Source organism: Schistocerca cancellata, chromosome 3 (genome assembly GCF_023864275.1).
Source record: "Schistocerca cancellata isolate TAMUIC-IGC-003103 chromosome 3, iqSchCanc2.1, whole genome shotgun sequence".
NCBI lineage: Eukaryota > Metazoa > Arthropoda > Insecta > Orthoptera > Acrididae > Schistocerca > Schistocerca cancellata.
In genome coordinates this window covers 948,911,417-948,931,942 of record NC_064628.1, presented here as the reverse complement: position 1 = coordinate 948,931,942, position 20,526 = coordinate 948,911,417, and the positions used below count along the sequence as shown (strand labels likewise).

The window sequence follows — 20,526 nt, the reverse complement described above, 5'->3', positions numbered from 1 at the left end:
TGGACGACATGAAACGTAGTGTGTACGTAATAGAAATGGAGTGGTATATTTACAACGAAAGATAATATAGATTTCACCGCTTGGGAAAGGAGGATAACAGACATAAATAACGTTCGTTGTTTGACACAGGTCAGACTTGCAACATAAAGGTCAAGATCGGACTCTCAGTAGGGAAAGCGCCCTCTTCGGGCACTAATGCACATTTTGCACTTGTTCCTCGTGCTGGTTACAAAACTATTCAGGAGTCGTTGGAGGATATTGCCCAACCCCTCTCTCGACGCGATTTCCATTTCTTGCGCAGTACGGGGAGGGGGGGGGGGTTCGTTGGGAACACGTCTTCCAAGATCATCCCAGGCATGCTTGGTTCAAATGGCTCTGAGCACTATGGGACTTAACTTCTGAGGTCATCAGTCCCCTAGAACTACTTGAACCTAAGTAACCTAAGGACATCACACACATCCATGCCCGAGGCAGGAATAGAACCTGCGACCGTAGCGGTCGCGCGGTTGCAGACTATAGCGCCTAGAACCGCTCGGCCACTCTGGCCGGCCCAGGCATGCTCTGTGGGATTAAGATCAAGGGCGTACGCAGGCCGTTCCGTGCGTTCAGTACCTTCACTTTGCAGTGCGTCCGTCACCACAGCGGTCCTGTGTGAGCCCACGCTGTCGTTCATAAACAGAAAGCCGGGACCTACCCTAAACAGACGGACACGATCCAGAATAAGCTCCCTGCAATAGCGCTGTGCTGTAACGGGACCGGGCGCCGAGATATGCGGCGGTGTTCGGCCACGTCTAGGTCATACAGAAGATATTAATGAACATTCTGTTCTGTGTAACGTGTTTTCATGTCTTCTACACTAACTGGTGGCCAGTAGCTGATCCCAAGCAATAAGCTCCCTACAGCGTTGGCCTCTTTATCAACGAAGGCCTGGTTGAAATGGGATGCATTTTACAGGTCTCCGAGCATACAAACCAGGCCGACTTAATCGCTGCAAAATGGTTCTGCCAGAGACACGAGTACCAACAGCGGTTGCAGTGATCCGCCTAGGGGTGAGATGTCTGCTCCTTTTCGCCACTACCATTTTCAATAGCGGCATTACACTTTTGGACGCACCCATTACAATTGCCACGGTAGTAACATTTTGACCGGCTTCCAGCCTTCAAAGCTGCTCGTCCACGATTCTAAGAACTCGAACGACATCTTGCCGTACCGTACGGAATGTCCCACTAATCGCTTCCACAAGAATCATCGTCAAACACCGGTCTGCAGGAAGTGACGAATTCATTCAGTGTTTCGCGCGTAGGGCTTCGCTGCGGTTATGACATCCCGCCCTCTGCGCTATCATTGTTCAGTTGATTCGTAGCAATTGGCGGTTGTTCCTTACCTAGTATCATTTCTTGCTTAGCAGTTGTCAAGCAGTGTAAAATACCTTCAGTTGCATAATAATTATTTACTAATGTTGATATGAAAATATGTGAAAATAAGTCCCAGGGGCAGCACAATGCAAGCGCCTCGCTCTCTCTTTGTCTTTCCCCCCCACTTCCCTTCCCTCCTCCACACGAAATTCTTCCCCACCCGTGCGCTACGGTTACCGCCGTGCAGCAAATCGTCCGGTTTCCGACAGCCCGCGGTGTTCAAAGCTGAGCTTCCAGCGTGGCAGGGGCCGGCGAGTGCCTGGGGTACAGCCGCGCACACTGCAGAACTCCGTGACTCGAGGCTGCAGTTGCCGTCCGCCGTGCGGCACAACCGCCGTGCCTGCTTGTGGTGGCGGGGCGACTGGGTTTGCAGTTAGGTTTCGTGTGATAACGAGTTCAGTTCTACTACCATTCAGTCAGCGACTGTCCCTCAGTATGCAGAAGAGAAAAATCTGTTCAGGAAAGAGAAACCACTCAAATGGCGCAGCCGCGAGCTCGGTTACGCCACCAATTTTGATAGGATGGGAAAGAAGTACTTACACTTAACTGATACATCAGTAACGGCGACCGGTGAAAAAAAGTAACGGGCGAAGAATACTTGGTCACGCGACCGAATAAGTGACGTAGAAAATTTAGTCGTTACTCTGAAGTCCCACGTGCGAGAGGATGTGGTGTCAACACGGTGAGTCACCGTCTTACTTCGGAACAACGCATAGACTAGACTCGTCTTGGGAATGGTAAGGTGGAAGAGAGATGGAGCGGTGCAGGGGTGGGCGGCTGTAGAGATGGGGCATCCGCTCTTGAACTCATTCATAGAGTTGAATCTATCAAAGGAGTGAACAATCAGTGATTCAGAAAAAAAGAACGGTAGCTCCAAACGTTTCCCACGGCAGAGAGAGAGAGAGAGAGAGAGAGAGAGAGAGAGAGAGACGGAGCATATCAGCAGCGCCTATGCTGATCACAGCACAGTGCACGCCACACAACACAGCCGGCGCTGGCCTCTGCCCTGCTTCTACCTTGGCTGCCTGCATTGTGCAGTGCCCCATTGGATTTTGTGTTTCACATATGCCGTGCCGTCTCTGTGCGTCGTCTGCTGCTTGCAGTGTCTGGCGTAGCTTAACTTCGCGTCGCACTCTGTCGGCGATCGTTTCAGTCGCACGTCCTGCCCTCTGGGCAGTTGATGCGAGCAACAGGACAGAGAGCCACCTAGCGGATAACCATAGGAACTACTTGCAACAACCTGCTCGCAAGGGAACGGACGATTTGTCTCGGAGCGGGTGAGTTCACCGCTCCCCTCACCCTCGGAACTCGCCCGCTCAACGCTCACCCCACCATTCTCGACTCTAGCCAGAGCGTCGAGCAAAGCAACTCAGGTGTCACTCTGGTCTCTGCGGTCGTAGCTCACGCAGTAATACAGCTCGCGGCTCGACCTGCTCGACTCAGTGCTTCTGCATCGGAGTTCGTCTCTACTGGATATTGTTCTTCGTAGTAATACCGCTATGTATATTACATTATTATGTTATGTAAACATCATTTGTTTTTATTTTATTTTTATTTGTTTAAACTGATCAGATTAGGTTCCTGACGACTCCTCTTACTATAGGATTTTTATTATGGACACTCGAATTTACGCTTTATTTACGAGCGAACCGATAAACGTATCACAAAATGTGATACACCAATATTTTCCTTGTTTTATTCTGCGTAAGGCTATATGCAGCACTTTCGTTTTACAATCAAATTTATATTTTTTTTTCTTATTCTGCTACGGATTTTGCGATTTTAGGCGTCTTCGGAAGGAAACGTTCACTTTAAAAATATGTGGCTTGCGATGTATTTGTATGAGGTTAATGAAATTTTAATACATTATAGCCAAATATATTGTTAATGTAAATCTCAAGTTACAACATTTTCCGATCACCCAAAAAACCACGATAGTGCAAAATAAATCAATAATCAAAAACTTTGTCATATCGTGGAAATTTCAATAAACAATACAAAATTCTTACTCATTATCTGTGTTACTTCAAAATAGGATCAAATAAGATCAAAATACAGGTATAGTACTGGAATAAACCAAGTTTAAAGGGCAATGTGCCTTCCATTTATTTTCTATTGTAAATGAATGGTGAGTCATGAAAAAGAGCTAATTCATTTCAGGGAGTGAACAGTTCTGATCCGATCTCTGAAAAGAACAGTTTTGCCCATCTCTAGGCGGCTGTGGGCGGCAGAGCCGTCGAAACTGAAGGCGAACCGGCTGGTAGGGTCCTAGCTGGCTAGCTGATTGCCTACCTCACTGCACAACAGGCGCAGGCATAGGAGCGTGCCGGACTGTTTGTTGTGTGGCACGTACTGACTGCAGCTGGCCGCTCTGAACTGTTCAGAGTCGTCTGCTGTGGACACCTTTGGTCGGTTGCTTGGCTGGATGATTAAAGAGACCAAGTACCAGGTCGTCAGACCCTGTTCCCTCAAACAGACACAATCTACATGACTGTACATCAGAGATGGTCTGCTGCGCAAAAGCTAGGAGAAGAAAATCCCAAGGTCTACCACAGATCACCGAAGGATAGGTAAAGGACAAACAAGAATAAAGTGGGGATGTAGGAATAAAGACATACGGGGTGCCTTGTCTAGGGAGCGACCAGAAGCCCCAAAAACCCAGAGTGGAATCAGTGGACACACATCGCCCACTCATCGTCACTTACCAGGGGTACCCCACTCAGAAATTGCCTAGGAAAGACTAGCAACACGGGCAGGGCGAGAGAAGCACAGATAGGCGCACGCAAGACGGGGGAAGAAGAGTAAAAGAGCAGGGAGGGAGGTTGAGGACCAGCTCGACCACCGAGACCAGAAAGCGGCAGACCGGTCTGTGCAGAGGAGGCAACAGTGCTCTGCCAACCCCTCAATGGGCCGATAGGCTTAAGGCGCCCTCCCTCAAAGAGAATGGTCAAGGCCAGCTTCACGAATAAACTGTAAACCTAAGTCAGGCCAGGGGTAGCCCGGGACAGTCCTACAAAATGTGGACCACCGTCAAACGGGGGCCTCGAGTCGGAGGAGATGACCACGAGTCGGCCAAGTATGACCGATGCGGAGCTGGCAGAGGACGGTAGAGTCCTTGCGAGAGGCCTGCGTGGGGGACCTCCACAGACGTGTAGTCTCTTTTATCAACCGTCGTTTGTTTCGTACAGCTAGACTGTGCCTTCCCGTATTCCAAATTGATAAGAATTGACGGCGTAGTACCGATTGGATGTAGATACCTTTCATGCTACACATTCATACACATATAGATAAGCACTTGTGTGTCTCAGAGAACCTACAGTCACATTCCAATGAGGCTTACGATGCCTACGACGGTGTCCCAGCAACCTGTGTCTTCCTTTAGTCATGTTGTACTATTAAACTGTGCTGTCTGCAGTTCGATTCACTGCCGCTCTACCAACCTAATCTTTAGCATTACCCTATAGCATCCACTGCAAAACCCGCCTTCCTCTTTGAGCACCTTATGTCTTACGGTTACACCCTTCGCAACGCTTGATTCGACTACACCTCATTTCGCGACCTGTGTTTCACTTTTACTGGTTTTCATCTTATAACCTACTTTCAGGATAGTATCCACCCCGTTCAATTTATCTTCCAAGTCCTTCTGCCACCAGTGACAGAATGAAAATATCATCGAAAAACGTTAAACTTTATCTCTCCTCCCTCAACTGTATACCTTCTTTCAAAGTTCTCCTACATATTGCTTTTGCTGCCTCAATACGAAGACTGAATAACGTGGGGATACGCTGCACATCTCTTCTCAATTACTGCCTCGCTTTCCCGAGCCCCGTTCTCAGAATAGCATAATTTTTTCCTACACGAATCTTACGAAACTATCATGACGATAAACTTAGAGTAATTTCATTTCATAAAAAGACTTATTAATACAGTCGTTCGCCCAGCACCACTGAAGAAGGAGCTAGGAAGGTGAGGGGGAGGGGGTGGGTGCGAAGGGCGTGTCGGAAGTAGTAGGGCTATCATAGACGTATATGATGTACCCTCTGCTACAGAGCCATATCTCGACTGACACAGCGTAGACATGGATGTAGATGGCGTGAATTACAACGGGACAGATGAGCCCAAATTAGTCTAGCGCGTTATTCGTTTTATCTGTAAGTATTAAAAGTATCAGTAAAACGCGGAAGAGTAGTGAGACCTCCAGCAGCTGCTGCACGGTGGCAGCAATCAGCGCGGATCAGGGCTGTGCTGGCTGTTCTTAGCTTTTAGCTGTCCCCGTCAACACAAATTGACAACACGAATAACCCAGTAGACTAACTTCGGACCGCTCTGTCGAATGGGCGTATAAAATTACACTTTGAAAATACACTTCTGGACATTAAAATTGCTAAAAAACGAAGATGACGTGCTACAGACGAGAAATTTAACCGACAGGAAGAAGATGCTGTGATATGCAAATAATTAGCTATGTAGAGCACTCTCACAAGGTTGGCGCCGGTGGCGACACCTACAACGTGCTCACATGAGGAAGGTTTCCAACCGATTTCTCATACACAAACAGCAGTTAACCGGCGTCGCCTGGTGAAACGTTGTTGTGATGCCTCGTCTAAGGAGGAGGAATGCGTACCACAACTTTTCCGACTTTGATAAAGGTCGGATTGTAGCCTATCGCGATTGCGGTTTATCGTATCGCGAAATTGCTGCTCGCGTTGGTCGAGATCCAATGACTGTTAGCAGAATGTGGGATCGGTGGGTTCAGGAGGGTAATACGGAACGCCGTGCTGGATCCCAACAGCGTCGTATCACTAGCTGTCGAGATGACAGGCGTCTTATCCGCATGGCTGTAACGGATCATGCAGCCAAGTCTCGATCTGTGAGTCAACAGATGAGGACGTTTGCAAGACAACAACCACCTGCACGAACAGTTCGACGACGTTTGCAGCAGCATGGACTATCAGCTCGGAGTCCATGGCTGTGGTTACCCTTGACGCTGCATCACAGACAGGAGCGCTTTCGATGGTGTACTCAACGACGAACCTGGGTGCGCAAATGGGAAAACGTCATTTTTTCGAATAAATTCAGCTTCTGTTTACAGCATTGTGATTGCCACATCCGTGTTTGGCGACATCGCGGTGAACGCACATTGGAAACATGTATTCGTCATCGCCATACTGGCGTATCACCCGGCGTATAGGGTGCCATTGGTTACACGTCTCGGTCACCTTTTGTTCGCATTGACAGCACTTTGAACAGTGGACGCTACATTTGAGATGTGTTACGACCCATGGCTCTACTCTTCATTCGATCCCTTCAAAAACCTAAATTTCAGCAGGATAATGCACGACCGCATGTTGCAGGTCCTGTACGGGCCTTTCTGGATACAGAAAATGTTCGACTGCTGCCCTGGCCAGCACATTCTCTCGACACAATACGCCAGTCACTACTCTTGATGAACTGTGGTATAGCGTTGAAGCTGCACGGGCAGCTGTACCTGTACACGCCATCCAAGCTCTGTTTGACTCAATGCGCAGGCGTATCAAGGCCGTTATTACGGCCAGAGGTGGTTGTTCTGGGTACTGATTTCTCAGGATCTATGCACCCAAATTGCGTGAAAATGTAATCACATGTCAGTTCTAGTATAATATATTTGTCCAGCGAATAACCGTTTATCATCTGCATTTCTTCTTGGTGTAGCAATTTTAATGGCCTGTAGTGTAATTTTGCTTGTAACGAGAAACGAACCGACGCTTTCCATTGATGCTGGGCGTCGCATGAAAGACGTGACTAGCAGCTGGACGTTGCAAAAAGGAAATTGCCAATATATCTGTCGAAACATCAGACGAAATGCGCCACATGCAGTTCTTATCTATGGGATTCTCTTATCAGGATGAAAAGCACAAAACTTGCACACAAATTTCAGACTGCAGAAAAGGGCTCTAATAGTGAAAGTAATTTATTAGTTGGGCTCATTTAAAGAACTGTAAAAAATCTGACTTCCTTACTACATACACCAAGTGAATACATCTACTAAAGTGTTGTGTATATCATGGCAAACATTACTAATCCACTACCAGTTCCATACTCAATCATGGAACAAGAGCCAGTTTTCACTTGCATTTACCACGAAGAAACAAAGCAAAAAATTCAAAACAACATTTTCGATAAGGGAATAAAACTGAATAACAAATTATGAAGGATATGAAGGAGATTATGAAAATACATCTACTTAAAAATGTAGCTAAAACATGCTGTATAAGTAATGTACACTACAAAATTAGAAATTACTTAGAGGACTCAAAATAGGGTTTAATAACGATAGGGGACAGCTACAAAACCCTGTCACATTAAGATGCTTATCACAATGCTCTTATAAGCAGTTGTGCCACGATCTGTAGCGCATGACATTAATGTCTTGTCATTTTCCTGAGCTGAACTTTGCTCGTCACTTGGGATACTGACTGAGTTTTTCTAACGGCCTCTAGGGTGGACTTGGATAGGCGCATGTTCGTGGCCCTGGAGTCTCCAGCGGGCGTCCACAGTGTGTGCGGCGTTGCAGTGCAAAAGTATGTTTCATGTTATGAGGTATTTGGTGCAAAGCGTGTGTGACCAATCGAGTGTTTCACAACAGGGATCCCGTATTCAGGAGGACGGGTTTTACTCCGTCCCGCCATCATGACGTAGGTTTTCCGTACTTTCCCTAAAACATTTCAGGCAAATGACGGCATCGTTCCTTCAGCAAAGCCACGGATGACCACCTGTTCCGTCCTCATAAAACATACTGATATAGTCTGCGTACACGCTTACTGGAACTATTTATATTCATTATACTATGCTGACAAATACTGCACCATTATGAGATCACCGAATGAAGAAATAAATAACTAAAAAAGTAAGTAAATCTCCAAATAATTTCGGACGGACGCGGAAGTGGTTTCATTGGTGAAGTAAGTCGCATGTCGTTCCAGACTCTGGTTATTTCTGAGCTTTTGTTCCACTTCTGTGTACACGTCGATGAGGGATTACACGAATCCAATTCTTCTTCTTTATTCAAACTCTTTCAAGAATACTATACAACAAAGAAATATCAGCGACCCCATGATCCTGTTGAACTTCTGGTTAAGTAGAAGGAAAGTGACCTTTCCGGAAGACCCATGTTATAGGTGAAGATGCTCTCCCAGAATGGCGATAGAAATAGTTTCTTCTTTAGGATTACGCTGCATCTGACTCCATAGGGACGCTGCAAGGAAGTGAAAATATAAAGAAGACATGGAGATGCGGCCGAGGAAGATCGATAAGAGAGGCAGCAGTGAAACGACAGACAGTAAGCCTGACCCAGTTTCACACATCTGATATCGACCGGGCAGTGGCCCCAAGAAGACGCATTATCTCGGCCGTTATCACAGCTTGTCGCCGCACAGACAGGTAGCAGTTAACGCCTGTTTCTACAAACTGGTTTCGAGAGCTGTGCAGTGCAATATGTTTCTAGGAAGACATTTCGGTAAAAGGGCGTGTCCTTATTTTTCTAAACGTGTTCAGAAACTAGTAACAGAAACCTCTGATAAAACAACAAGAAATAACGACAACAAATGGGGGCATGCCACTTTCAACAAACACTTTAGTAACACCTCGCAAGACCGGAACGGGAACTTAAAAGTTAGCGTTTCCATTTGTGGACATAAATGAAGGTTTTGAGGAAACTCAGGAAGTTATTCAATTGCAGTGAAATTGAGGTGCTCCATTAATTTCGTCTTCGTACATCATGCACGCACGAACACTCAAGCTCTGTTTCTGTCTGTCTCAGAGTTCCTCCACCTGTCAACCTGTATGAACCGCAGTAGATAGTTCACGACTTGAATACTGAAGTCGACTGCCCGAACTTGGCGGTTTTCTCGTCTCACACACCAGGAAAACAGCCACCACTGAAGTGACAGAAACCATCGCTGTTGCTAAAATATTCGTTGTAGTTTTGGAATCCATGTGGTGTCGACTGGCGTGCTTCTTACAAACTGAACTCAGAACACAAAGATGACCTCGCCATCTACATCTACATGCATACTCCGCAATCCACCATACGGTGCGGGGCGGAGGGTACCTCGTACCACAACTAGCATCTTCTCTCCCTGTTCCACTCCCAGACAGAACGAGGAAAAAATGACTGCCTATATGCCTCTGTACGAGCCCTAATCTCTCTTGTCTTATCTTTGTGGTCTTTCCGCGAAATATAAGTTGGCGGTAGCAAAATTGTACTGCAGTCAGTCTCAAATGCTGGTTCTCTAAATTTCCTCAGTAGCGCTTCACGAAAAGAACGTCTCTTTTCGACCAGAGACTCCCACCCGAGTTCCTGAAGCATTTCCATAACACTCGCGTGAGGATCAAACCTACCAATAACAAATCTAGCAGTTCGCCTCTGAATTGCTTCTATGTCCTCCCTCAATCCGACCCGATAGGGATCCCAAACGCTCGAGCAGTACTCAAGAATAGGTCGTATTAGTGTTTTATAAGCGGTCTCCTTTACAGATGAACCACATCTTCCCAAAATTCTACCAATGAACCGAAGACGACTATCTGCCTTCCCCAGAACTGCCATTACATGCTTCTCCCACTTCATATCACTCTGCAATGTTACGCCCAAATATTTAATCGACGTCACTGTTTCAAGAGCTACACTACTAATGGAGTATTCAGACATTACGGGATTCTTTCTCCTAGTCACCTGCATTAATTTACATTTATCTACATTTAGAGTTAGCTGTCATTCTTTACATCAATCACAAATCCTGTCCAAGTCATCTTGTATCCTCCTACAGTCACTCAACGACGACACCTTTCCGTACACCACAGTATCATCAGCAAACAGCCGCACATTGCTATCCACCCTATCCAAAAGACCATTTATGTAGATAGAAAACAACAGCGGACATACCACACTTCCCTGGGGCACTCCAGATGTTACCCTCACCTCCGATGAACACTCACGATCGAGGACAACGTACTGGGTTCTATTACTTAAGAAGGCTTCGAGCCACTCACATACTTGGGAACCAATCCCATACGCTCGTACCTTAGTTAGGAGTCTGCAGTGGGGCATCGAGTCAAACGCATTCCGGAAGTCAAGGAATATGGCATCCGTGTGATACCCTTCATCCATGGTTCGCAAGATATCATGGGAAAAAAGGGCGAGTTACGTTTCGCAGGAGCGATGCTTTCTAAAGCCGTGCTGATGCATGGACAGCAACTTCTCTGTCTCAAGGAAATTCATTGTATTCGAACTGAGAATATGTTCGAGAATCCTACAACAAACCAATGTTAAGGATATTGGTCTGTAATTTTGAGGATCCGTCCTTCTACCCTTCTTATAGACAGGCATCACCTGTGCTTTTTTCCAGTCGCTCGGGACTTTACGTTGGGCAAGAGATTCGCGACAAATGCAAGCTAAGTAAGGAGCCAATGCAGTAGAGTACTCTCTGTAAAACAGAATTGGAATCCCATCAGGACCTGGCGATTTATTTATTTTCAACCCATTCAGCTGCTGCACAACCCCGTTATTTATCTAAAAGTCTTGCTTATTTTCTATTTACGAACATTTTGTTGTAGTAAAGCTATCTTTGTCTACTGTTGGATGACGCGATCTACACATTTAAGATAAATCATTAATTTACTCCTCTACTGACGCCGTTTTGCGTAAACGCCATAGGAGAGACACTGCAATAATTACGGTAGCTGAAGATTTGAAAAGTGCCGTCGACAACAGTGAGGCCACACTATGGACACTACTGGACTTCAGAGAAGCTTTGACATAGTCTTCACAAAAATGCGTCAGCTAATTTTTTCAGATAGTCCGATGAGGCTGTCTGGGAAGTACTCGTAAACAGGCGGCAACGTGTTGTCTGTGGGAATGGGATGTTTTCTGGAAGCTAGTTCTTCGGGAATGCGGTAAATATTTTTAAATCATCAACACGAGGCAGAAAGGGAGCTTGTGCAAGAGTATGTTCGGAACTTAAAAATGACAGTTAGATGAGTATCGAGGCAAATTATTCGTGGTTATGAGGTTCGAATGAAACTGCTCGCACTGCTAGGGAAGTGTATGTTGTGGCGTGTCCGTGGGCCACTTTTTTCTCACGCTGGACGCTGTACTTCAGGCTGCGCATCTCAGTGATAATCGATTGGCAGTTTTATAGGCGTCTACTTGCGAGATCACGGTGGGGACGCTGCAGACCTGGGTAGTCACCCAAGACGCTGACTGTAGGAGCCATCTGACTCCGTTCACATCTGCACTCGTCCCGGTCACTGCTCGAAACACTTGTGCGGCTCGTTTACCGCCAGCTCCTCCGAGTGTGTAAAAAAACTGGTGGTCCACTGTACTGAGTTGATCGTCTTAGATGACACTTGTCACAGCATAAGGAGATAGCTCAGAGTCGAATCAGATCAAGAAATGAAGACTTGTAAGTAGGCTGTTTAGGTCTTTATATTGGTAACGCCACGTAGCGCTCTGTATGAAAATCACTTGCTGTGCTGTGTGTAGTCTGTGGCTGGTTGGCATTCTTGTAATATTCGCTATTGTAGTGTTGGGTAGTTGGATGTGAACAGCGTGTAGCGTTGAGCAGTTGCAGGTGAGCCGCCAGCAGTGGTGGATGAGGGGAGAGAGATGGCGGAGTTTTGAGAGCGGATGATCTGGACGTGTGTCCATCAGAGACAGTAAATTTGTAAGACTGGATGTCATGAACTGATATATATATATATATATATATATATATATATATATATATGACTTTTGAACACTATTAAGGTAAATACATTGTTTATTCTCTATCAAAATCTTTCATTTGCTAACTACGCCTATCAGTAGTTAGTGACTTCATTAGTTAGTATCTTTTATTTAGCTGGCAGTAGTGGCGCTCGCTGTCTTGCAGTAGTTCGAGTAACGAAGATTTTTGTGAGGTAAGTGATTCATGAAAGGTACAGGTTATTGTTAGTCAGGGCCATTCTTTTGTAGGGGTTATTAAAAGTCAGATTGCGTTGCGCTGAAAATATTGCGTGTCAGTTTAGTGTTGATCAGAATACGTAAAGAGCGAAAGGTCCGAGTACGTTCAGTTTTGCTCAGCTGCTTGAAAATCAAATAATGTAAGAGGTTTATCAGCACAGTAATTCAATAATTTTTCTGAGGAGAGGTTTCAGACTATACGATATTTGGTGAATAGATGGTACTGATGTGATTGGGCATGAAAGTTGGATGGGGCTCGAGTGGTGTTTCTAACAAGCGACTAGGTACTCCACTCGTGAAGCAATGTAATAAAATCGAGTAGTGCTTGAAACATAAGTTGTAATGAACAGTGAAACTGGCATCTCGGTTTGGTGGCCAAAATTAATAAAACATGAATGGCTGTGGTAAAGGCGGTATGCCGTCACTTTTCTTCAATCCAGACACTGTCCCACGGGGTACTCTTTAGGGGGGGGGGGGGGGGAGGTGGAGTCGCGTGAAGCAGAGAAACATGCGAGGCTGGCCGACTTACCTGGGGACTGCAGCGGTCAGCGAGCGGCGGGCAGCGGAGCGGGCTACTCACCTGGAAGGAGTTGTCGCACTGGACCTCGGCGAGCGCCGGGTTGCCGTACAGCTTGAGCTCTTGCAGCGCGCCCTGCACAGTGAGGAAGAGCACCAGGTGAGTCCACATGGCGGCGGCCGCGCCACGCCCACACAGCAGCTAGCGGCCACCTGTTGCGCCTGCGCCTGCACCTGCACCTCACTGCCCTAGCGCAACGCGCGCCGCTGCCACTCGCATCCCCAGTGGCCGCCGACCGGCTGTTTACTGTCAGCAGTTGTCGTGCTCGGTGTCTCCTACGCGTTTATTACTGCCATGCCGAGACTATACAGTTTTAATTTGTGTGTGTGTGAACGAAGGCACGCATACTTTCCTCCGCCGCTCATATAATTACGGCACTGTTTACAACTGTACGACGCGAGTCCTACAACAGCAGTATTACACGGCGGCGCTGGTCAGTCTGCTGGGACTCGCGCCCGCGAGCCGCGTGCCGCCGCGTGTGTGGGGAGCGCGCGTGTGGGGAAGCCCGCCTCCCAGACTGCGGACGTCGAGCGACCGACTGCCACGGGCCGGCGGCCGGCGGCGCTTATAGCCGGCGCTGCGGCCCTCCCCCGCGCCGCGGCGCCACCGTCGCGCCTCCGCGACGCTAAATACCGGCCTCCGCTGGTAGCGCGGCGGACACGGTCGCGTCCACACGCTGGGACGCCGCATCGGGAGCGCACTGCTACCGACACGGGAAAAGTAGTCCCTACGACGAAAGTATCGGTGATACGCAACCGCAATCAGGTACTTGGTAATCGCGATAGCTTTACGGAGATGTTTAGCAAAATCAAGTGGCAGACTCTGCAAGAAAGGCGCTCTGCATCGCGGTGTAGCTCTCTGTCCAGGTTTGGAGAGGGTGCGTTTCTGGACGAGGTATCGAATATATTGCTTCCCCCTACTTATACCTCCACAGGAGATCACGAATGTAAAATTAGAGAGATTCGAGCGCGCACGGAGGCTTTCCGGCAGTCGTTCTTCCCGCGAACCATACGCGACTGGAACAGGAAAGGGAGGTAATGACAGTGGAACGTAAGGTGCCCTCCGCCACGCACCGTTGGGTGGCTCGCGGAGTATAAATGTAGATGTAGAACTTGTGCCAGCCCCTGTCAAACCGTTGGATATCACGCAGTATCCGTTGTTGTTGTTGTGGTCTTCAGTCCTGAGACTGGTTTGATGCAGCTCTCCATCCTACTCTATCCTGTGCAAGCTTCTTCGTCTCCCAGTACCTACTGCAAACTACATCCTTCTGAATCTGCTTAGTGTATTCATCTCTTGGTCTCCCTCTACGATTTTTACCCTCCACGCAGCCCTCCAATGCTAAATTTGTCATCCCTTGATGCCTCAGAACATGTCCTATTAACCGGTCCCTTCTTTTTGTCAAGTTGTGCCACATACTCCTCTTCTCCCCAATTCTATTCAATACTTCATCATTGGTTATGTGATCTACCCATCTAATCTTCAGCATTCTTCTGTAGCACCACATTTCGAAAGCTTCTATTCTCTTCTTGTCAAAACTATTTATCGTCCATGTTTCACATCCAATCATGACTACATACAAATACTTTCAGAAACGACTTCCTGTCACTCAAATCTATACTCGATCTTAACAAATTTCTATTCTTCACAAATGCTTTCCTTGCCATTGCCAGTCTACATTTTATATCCACTCTACTTCGACCATAATCAGTTATTTTGCTCCCCAAATAGCAAAACTCCTTCACTACTTTAAGTGTCTCATTCCCTAATCTAATTCCCTCAGCATCAGCCGACTTAATTCGACCGCATTCCATTATCCTCGTTTTGCTTTTGTTGATGTTCATCTTATATCCTCCAGTATCCGTACGGTTAATTAACGGCCGCGGTCTGGTACACCGGCCAGCACGAGAGTGGTTTTCAGGCGGTTCTCCACGCTCGTTTAGGCAAATGATGAGCTGGTTTCCAAATTCCATCCCAGGGAATACCGTACACAAACAGTTACAGTACGATCACAAACGGTACCGAGTGTACACTACTCACAGATCGATGGCGCACGAGACTGCCCTTCCCCAAGTTACTTTGACGACTGTGACGTCTCGTACGGCGTCCCGTCTCGAAGATAAATGATAAAATAAACTAGACGGGATAAACGCTAGGGAAGCAAAGTAATAACTACAAGTTCTAGGAGTATGAAACGGAATCGTCACGTTGCAGGCGGAGCGCGTGACGATTCTACCACACTGTCTATACTTTTACAAGTAAGATTCACACTCGTAGCAGCGGAAGTTCAAAAACATAACAAAATAATTTTTTTACATGTGAAATTTCATCATTTTTTCACTTGCTATTGGCTGTATTTGTTGCTATAGGTACACTTTTCTTCATAAGTAAGAGAGACTGTTTGATGAATTTTGCACAGCATACAAACCATACTTACAGGTGTCTGAAACTCTAGATTCTATTTAATTTATGAGAAAATGAATGAGCTGTTACGTTTTAAACTTTATGTTTGGAAAAAATCAAATTTTTTAGTTAATTAGCTCAATTTTTACCACAGTTTTTAATAGATTTGGAAAATTCTAGAGTTTCATACACCTGTAAGTATGGTTTGTATGCTGTACAAAATTCTTCAAAGAATCTCTCTTACTTGTGAAGAAAAATGTACCTATAGCAACAAATGGAGGCAACAGTAAGTGAAAAAATGAGGAAATGTCATATCTAAAAAAAAAATTATTTTATTATGTTTTTGCACTTCCACTGCTATGAGTGTGAATCCTGGATCCTTCCTGGTCATGCTGACAAAGTTTTATGAATTTATTTGTAAAAGTATAGACAGTAGAAAATAAAATGTGCTCTGGTGCCTTTCCTGCTCCAAGTCGGCCCGTTTGACGCGCTACCCCCCTTATGGGGGTAGTTTGTGCTCGAGTCAGGGTGGGGAAAAAGAAGAATCTACGACACCACGGATAAACAGAATCTAGGTTATATGCGCTCCGCTTTAAGAAGAGATAGTTTTTATTTTTTTACTCATCTCGTAACTTCTCTGATGTCATATCTCTTGCGTTACGTCTCGTACAAGTACTTTCGGCTGTATGTTGATACTGTCTGTGAAATATGTTTGCTATCAGAATAATAAATTAAAGCATCGTGCTTGATGCTGAAGTGTTACTACACGAACAGCAAAAGTGATTAACTTTTTTCCTTTCACTATACTCTGGGAAGTGTCAGCGGAAAGAAGTTTCAAGAAGGTTTGAAATCGTGTATAAAGTTCGTTGGAAGTGATACACACTATCTCTAACTTGAATATTTCTCATACTGTGTTACACCTTTCACTTAAGATTACACCTTTCGATGAGTCGACTACGACAGCATTTTAAATTTTTGAACTTGGTCAATAATTGTGCGAAATACAACCAAACGTTTGTCGTCCCTGGCAGCTGTCAGAGAGGCAACTTGCAACTGGTGTCGGGTGTCGGGTGGCCGTTCCAGCCGCCAGATGTCAGCCAAAAGCGCGCCCTCCATTTCAGTCTGTTCACGAGTCCAGTGTTTTGCTTTTCCTGTCCCTTCCAGTTACTGTCGACTTCCATGTTACGCCACTCGCCGGAAACCCTTATCTATTGAATGCTTTTCTCATCGGAAGCCACTGACTCACTGCCCAAAACGAAAACTGTCAAATCAGTACACGTCGATTGTAGACTTCCCTTTCCACAGGTTTCGGAGACTTAATTTCTAAAACACTACGTCCAGAATGAATCTTTTACTCCGCGCTGTATTTCCGAAGCTGTCTGACAGCTGAAACTCGCGAGTCGGTACTGGATAAACCAGTCGTTACGCGCCCTGCTCTCCAGGTCGCCGGTTCAAGTCCCACTGCAGCACACAGTTTTAATCTACGTATATGTTTAAAATCATCAGCATTGACTAGATTGAAAAATTTGCAGCAGAAATAACTACTAACTACACAGTGTAATCATTGGCAGTCAACCGTTTACAGACGCTCGGCTCTATAAAATGACGTGCCGGGAATGATCCATGTTCCACAAGCTGGCCGGAATGTCTACACCAAGTGATTGCAGCACGAAGTTGCTTTAGCACATAAAAGGCTTACGACATGAGCTGTAGTGTCACGTCACATGACACCAATTTAGGAATTGGAACTGAGCTTTAAAAAACAAGATATAGGAAGTGCAGGAGCAGAAATGGACATTTTTGAAGACAAATACCTGCGTGATAGCGAAATACCAGATGGGAAACTCGGAAATGACTCCGTGAATTACCTCGGATGTTTCAACATTATTCTTATAAAAAAAACAGATCTGTTGTATAGATAAAGGAAGCATGTAATAAGAATAATAAGGTAATCTACTAATATTCTTTACATTATTAAAAATTTCCCTACGTTGAGGAAGTAGCATCAGTGATTTGCTAACAAACTGTAAACAGAGTCGCAGAGTCTTGTTTGTTTATATTTCAATTTTTGACAGAGTATGGATCGGTGTAAGTGATGATAAATGTATGGCAACGAAATATCAGTAGACATAACATTGTTCACGTTTTCCCATTGCTGTGAATATTCCGGAACGGCATATCAGCGCGCGCACACACACACACACACACACACACACACACAGACACACACAAGGCAAGCATGACAAAGTTCACAACTCTTACATTCAATTAAAATTTGAAAACACTCTTGACAGCGGAAATTATTTGCCGAAACACGTATTGCACTATGGAATTTTAACAGATTGAGACAAGCAGCAGCAAGTATTGTTTCAATAAAAGTAAACTATTATTTTACAGTTGCAAAAAGCACAAATTCTATCTACATCTTGAATGTTAAGTATAATGCCATTCACACGTATACGGAATATGAGTGGACTCAAAATTCAGCACAACATTTCACATCCTGTTCTTTAAGTATAATGCAAAGCAGCTGTGCATAAAGCCATCAGTCCCATCAAACGTGAGTTTTTCTAAGAGAGCATCGCGATCTACAAAGTCGAATGCCTTGGAAAGATCACAAAAAATGGCAACTGACAATATGTTATTATTTAGGGCTTGTACTATTTGATGAGTGAATGTATAAATAGCTTTCGTAGTCGAGCAACCCTTCTGGAAGCCAAACTGCGATATACTGTTTCCACTTACGAGTGAGACTACTCTCGAATTCCTTACGTTTCCAAAAATTTTTGAACAAGATATCAATAAAAAAATTGGACAATAATTGCAAAATTTTGTACATGGCTGCACGTTCAGAGACTGTGAAAAGTTACAATTGAAAGAAAAACAGCCCTCGGTCACTATTTTTAACAAATTAACCTGGTTTCAACACTGTTAGGAGTGCCTTCTTCAGAATTTAAAACAAAGAATGGTCTATGTTCTATAATATGGTCACAGAATAATGACCATGTTATAGAATATAGACCATAGTCATAGAATATAGAAAATGGTCACAGAATAATGACCATGTTATGGAATATAGACCATTTTTTGTTTTAAATTCTGAAGAAGACACTCCTAGCAATGTTGAAACCAAGTTAATTTGTTAAAAATAGTGTCTGAGGGATGATTTCCTTTGAGTTGGACAATAATTGTTCAAGTCGTCTTGTCACCTTTTCAGGCGCGATAGGTATTTACGCCTGAAAACGAAACCGAATGCGGTGCTGATTCACACCCATCAAGTAAGCGTCTATTTAACAAATTGGGGACTCTTTCGCTGAAATTTCAGTCTGTCTACTCCCTAAACAATTTTCTTGTTGACACTGCGCACTGTGTAAAATGAGAAACGCGCTCCTAACCATAGTTCAGGGAAACAGTGCATGTCCGTTTTCGATTACCTTCCGTAATAACTGAAGGTAGTTCTAAAACAAGACATGCTTTGAAGTCCAAGATCAAAGGTTTCCTCGAGACAGATTTCTATTCTTTGCAGGCATGCCCAAGGTTCGTCCACCTGTTTTTTCGGTGTTATAACTTGGTAATGTGGATGACAGCTGGACGGCTACTACTGGTGTACTGCGGAGCTGATACAGCGATGCTCATGTGGATATTCTCATTCTGTCCCCTGCTGTACCGGACGAATGATGGGACTGTTCCGGCTAACAGCTTGTGACCGCCACGATCCCCGTTCTCTTCTCATTGTTAACAATGTGGCTGAAATATATAAGTATTCTATTTCTGTTTATTGATTTATTATTATTATTCTTTGTACTGAATTACTGTTCGGTGTGATGATAAACTTTGTGTTAGGTTGCCAGTATTTCAGTGCGACACTTTTTCGTTTGGATCTGTTTAACACTTCTTCTTTGTTACATATCTAATTCCTACTTGAAAATCCATAGTACGTTGCCTGAGATATGGAAATGGTGGCCAACTTTTACAACGTTCTAGCGTTCCTGATGGTTTGCAAATTATAGTGAAAGTGCTACTTGCTGTTCCTCATCGTTTGTCAAACTAGCAGCTCAAGCGATGATCACGTAGCCGTGCGATTGAAACACTTGGCGAATTCTCCGTGAGAGTTTTCTCCTCCTAAAGTGCAGTTCGTTGTTTCCGAGCGCTCAGTTTAAAGTCTTAGTAACCGCACCTCAGTACGGTCATAGAGTCTCATTTACACAAAAATGACGCTGAGACGTCCCTGCCACTCTTCCAAGGTTGGCCATCAACCTGCTGAAAAGAACGTCCGTTCGTCGTAGCAACCAGGATTAGTCGATATCTCGGTGCGTAAGCACTAACCTCCCACTGTGACGTAATTAGGAAAATGGAGGACGCAGGTTGACAAACGTTGAGCACGCGAGTCGGCTAGCCCTGTGACATTACCCCCGTATTAGGCCTCGGAAATATGGGAGCCATTTCCCCGATGTCGTTTCACTGGCAACTGTTGCTATCAATTTCTCTCGCAGCAGTTTTTTAGCTGGCGACTCTCGCTTCTCCCGTGCGTTGAAATTTGTTGTTCCGTCGCACGGACGAAACCTCTGGCACGAAAGTACATCAACCAATCATGTGCTCAGGTATTCAGGATTAGTAATCTTGGCGAACGAAGGAGTAGCCAGAGGAAAAGTGCTGGGAGCAGGCAAAAGCAAGAAGAAGTGAAACAGAAACTGTATCTGCGAATGTATTGCTATACTGACCATTACAAGGCGAACAAATTGACTCAAAAAAAATGGTTCAAATGGCTCTGAGCACTATGGAACTCAACTGCTGAGGTCATTAGTCCCCTAGAACTTAGAACTAGTTAAACCTAACTAACCTAAGGACATCACAAACATCCATGCCCGAGGCAGGATTCGAACCTGCGATTGTAGCGGTCTTGCGGTTCCAGACTGCAGCGCCTTTAACCGCACGGCAACTTCGGCCGGCACAAATTGACTAAATCGACTTTTGTATAAGGTTTGCTCCAAGTAAGAAAGAGAATTTTTGCGTCTCCAGCAACCGTGAGAAATATTTATTTCAACTAAGGTTGATGAACGATTGGTAGCGCTGTTGCTTTCCGAGGTCATTGAAGGAATTCAAACATGTACTAGTGCGCTCGGAGTTCTCAGTATTTATGTGGTTAATACATCGGA

General features: G+C 45.2%; 1 protein-coding gene across 1 annotated transcript in view; it reads right to left on the bottom strand.

Moving 5' to 3' along the window:
• Positions 1-20,526, bottom strand: part of LOC126176012 (collagen alpha-1(I) chain-like) — a 1,061,651-nt gene that overhangs the window by 601,829 nt on the left and 439,296 nt on the right. Inside the window, exon 3 of the mRNA XM_049923130.1 lies at positions 12,923-13,045. Within this exon, the coding sequence (XP_049779087.1) occupies positions 12,923-13,045 (123 nt within the window). The remainder of the gene's footprint in view (positions 1-12,922; positions 13,046-20,526) is intronic.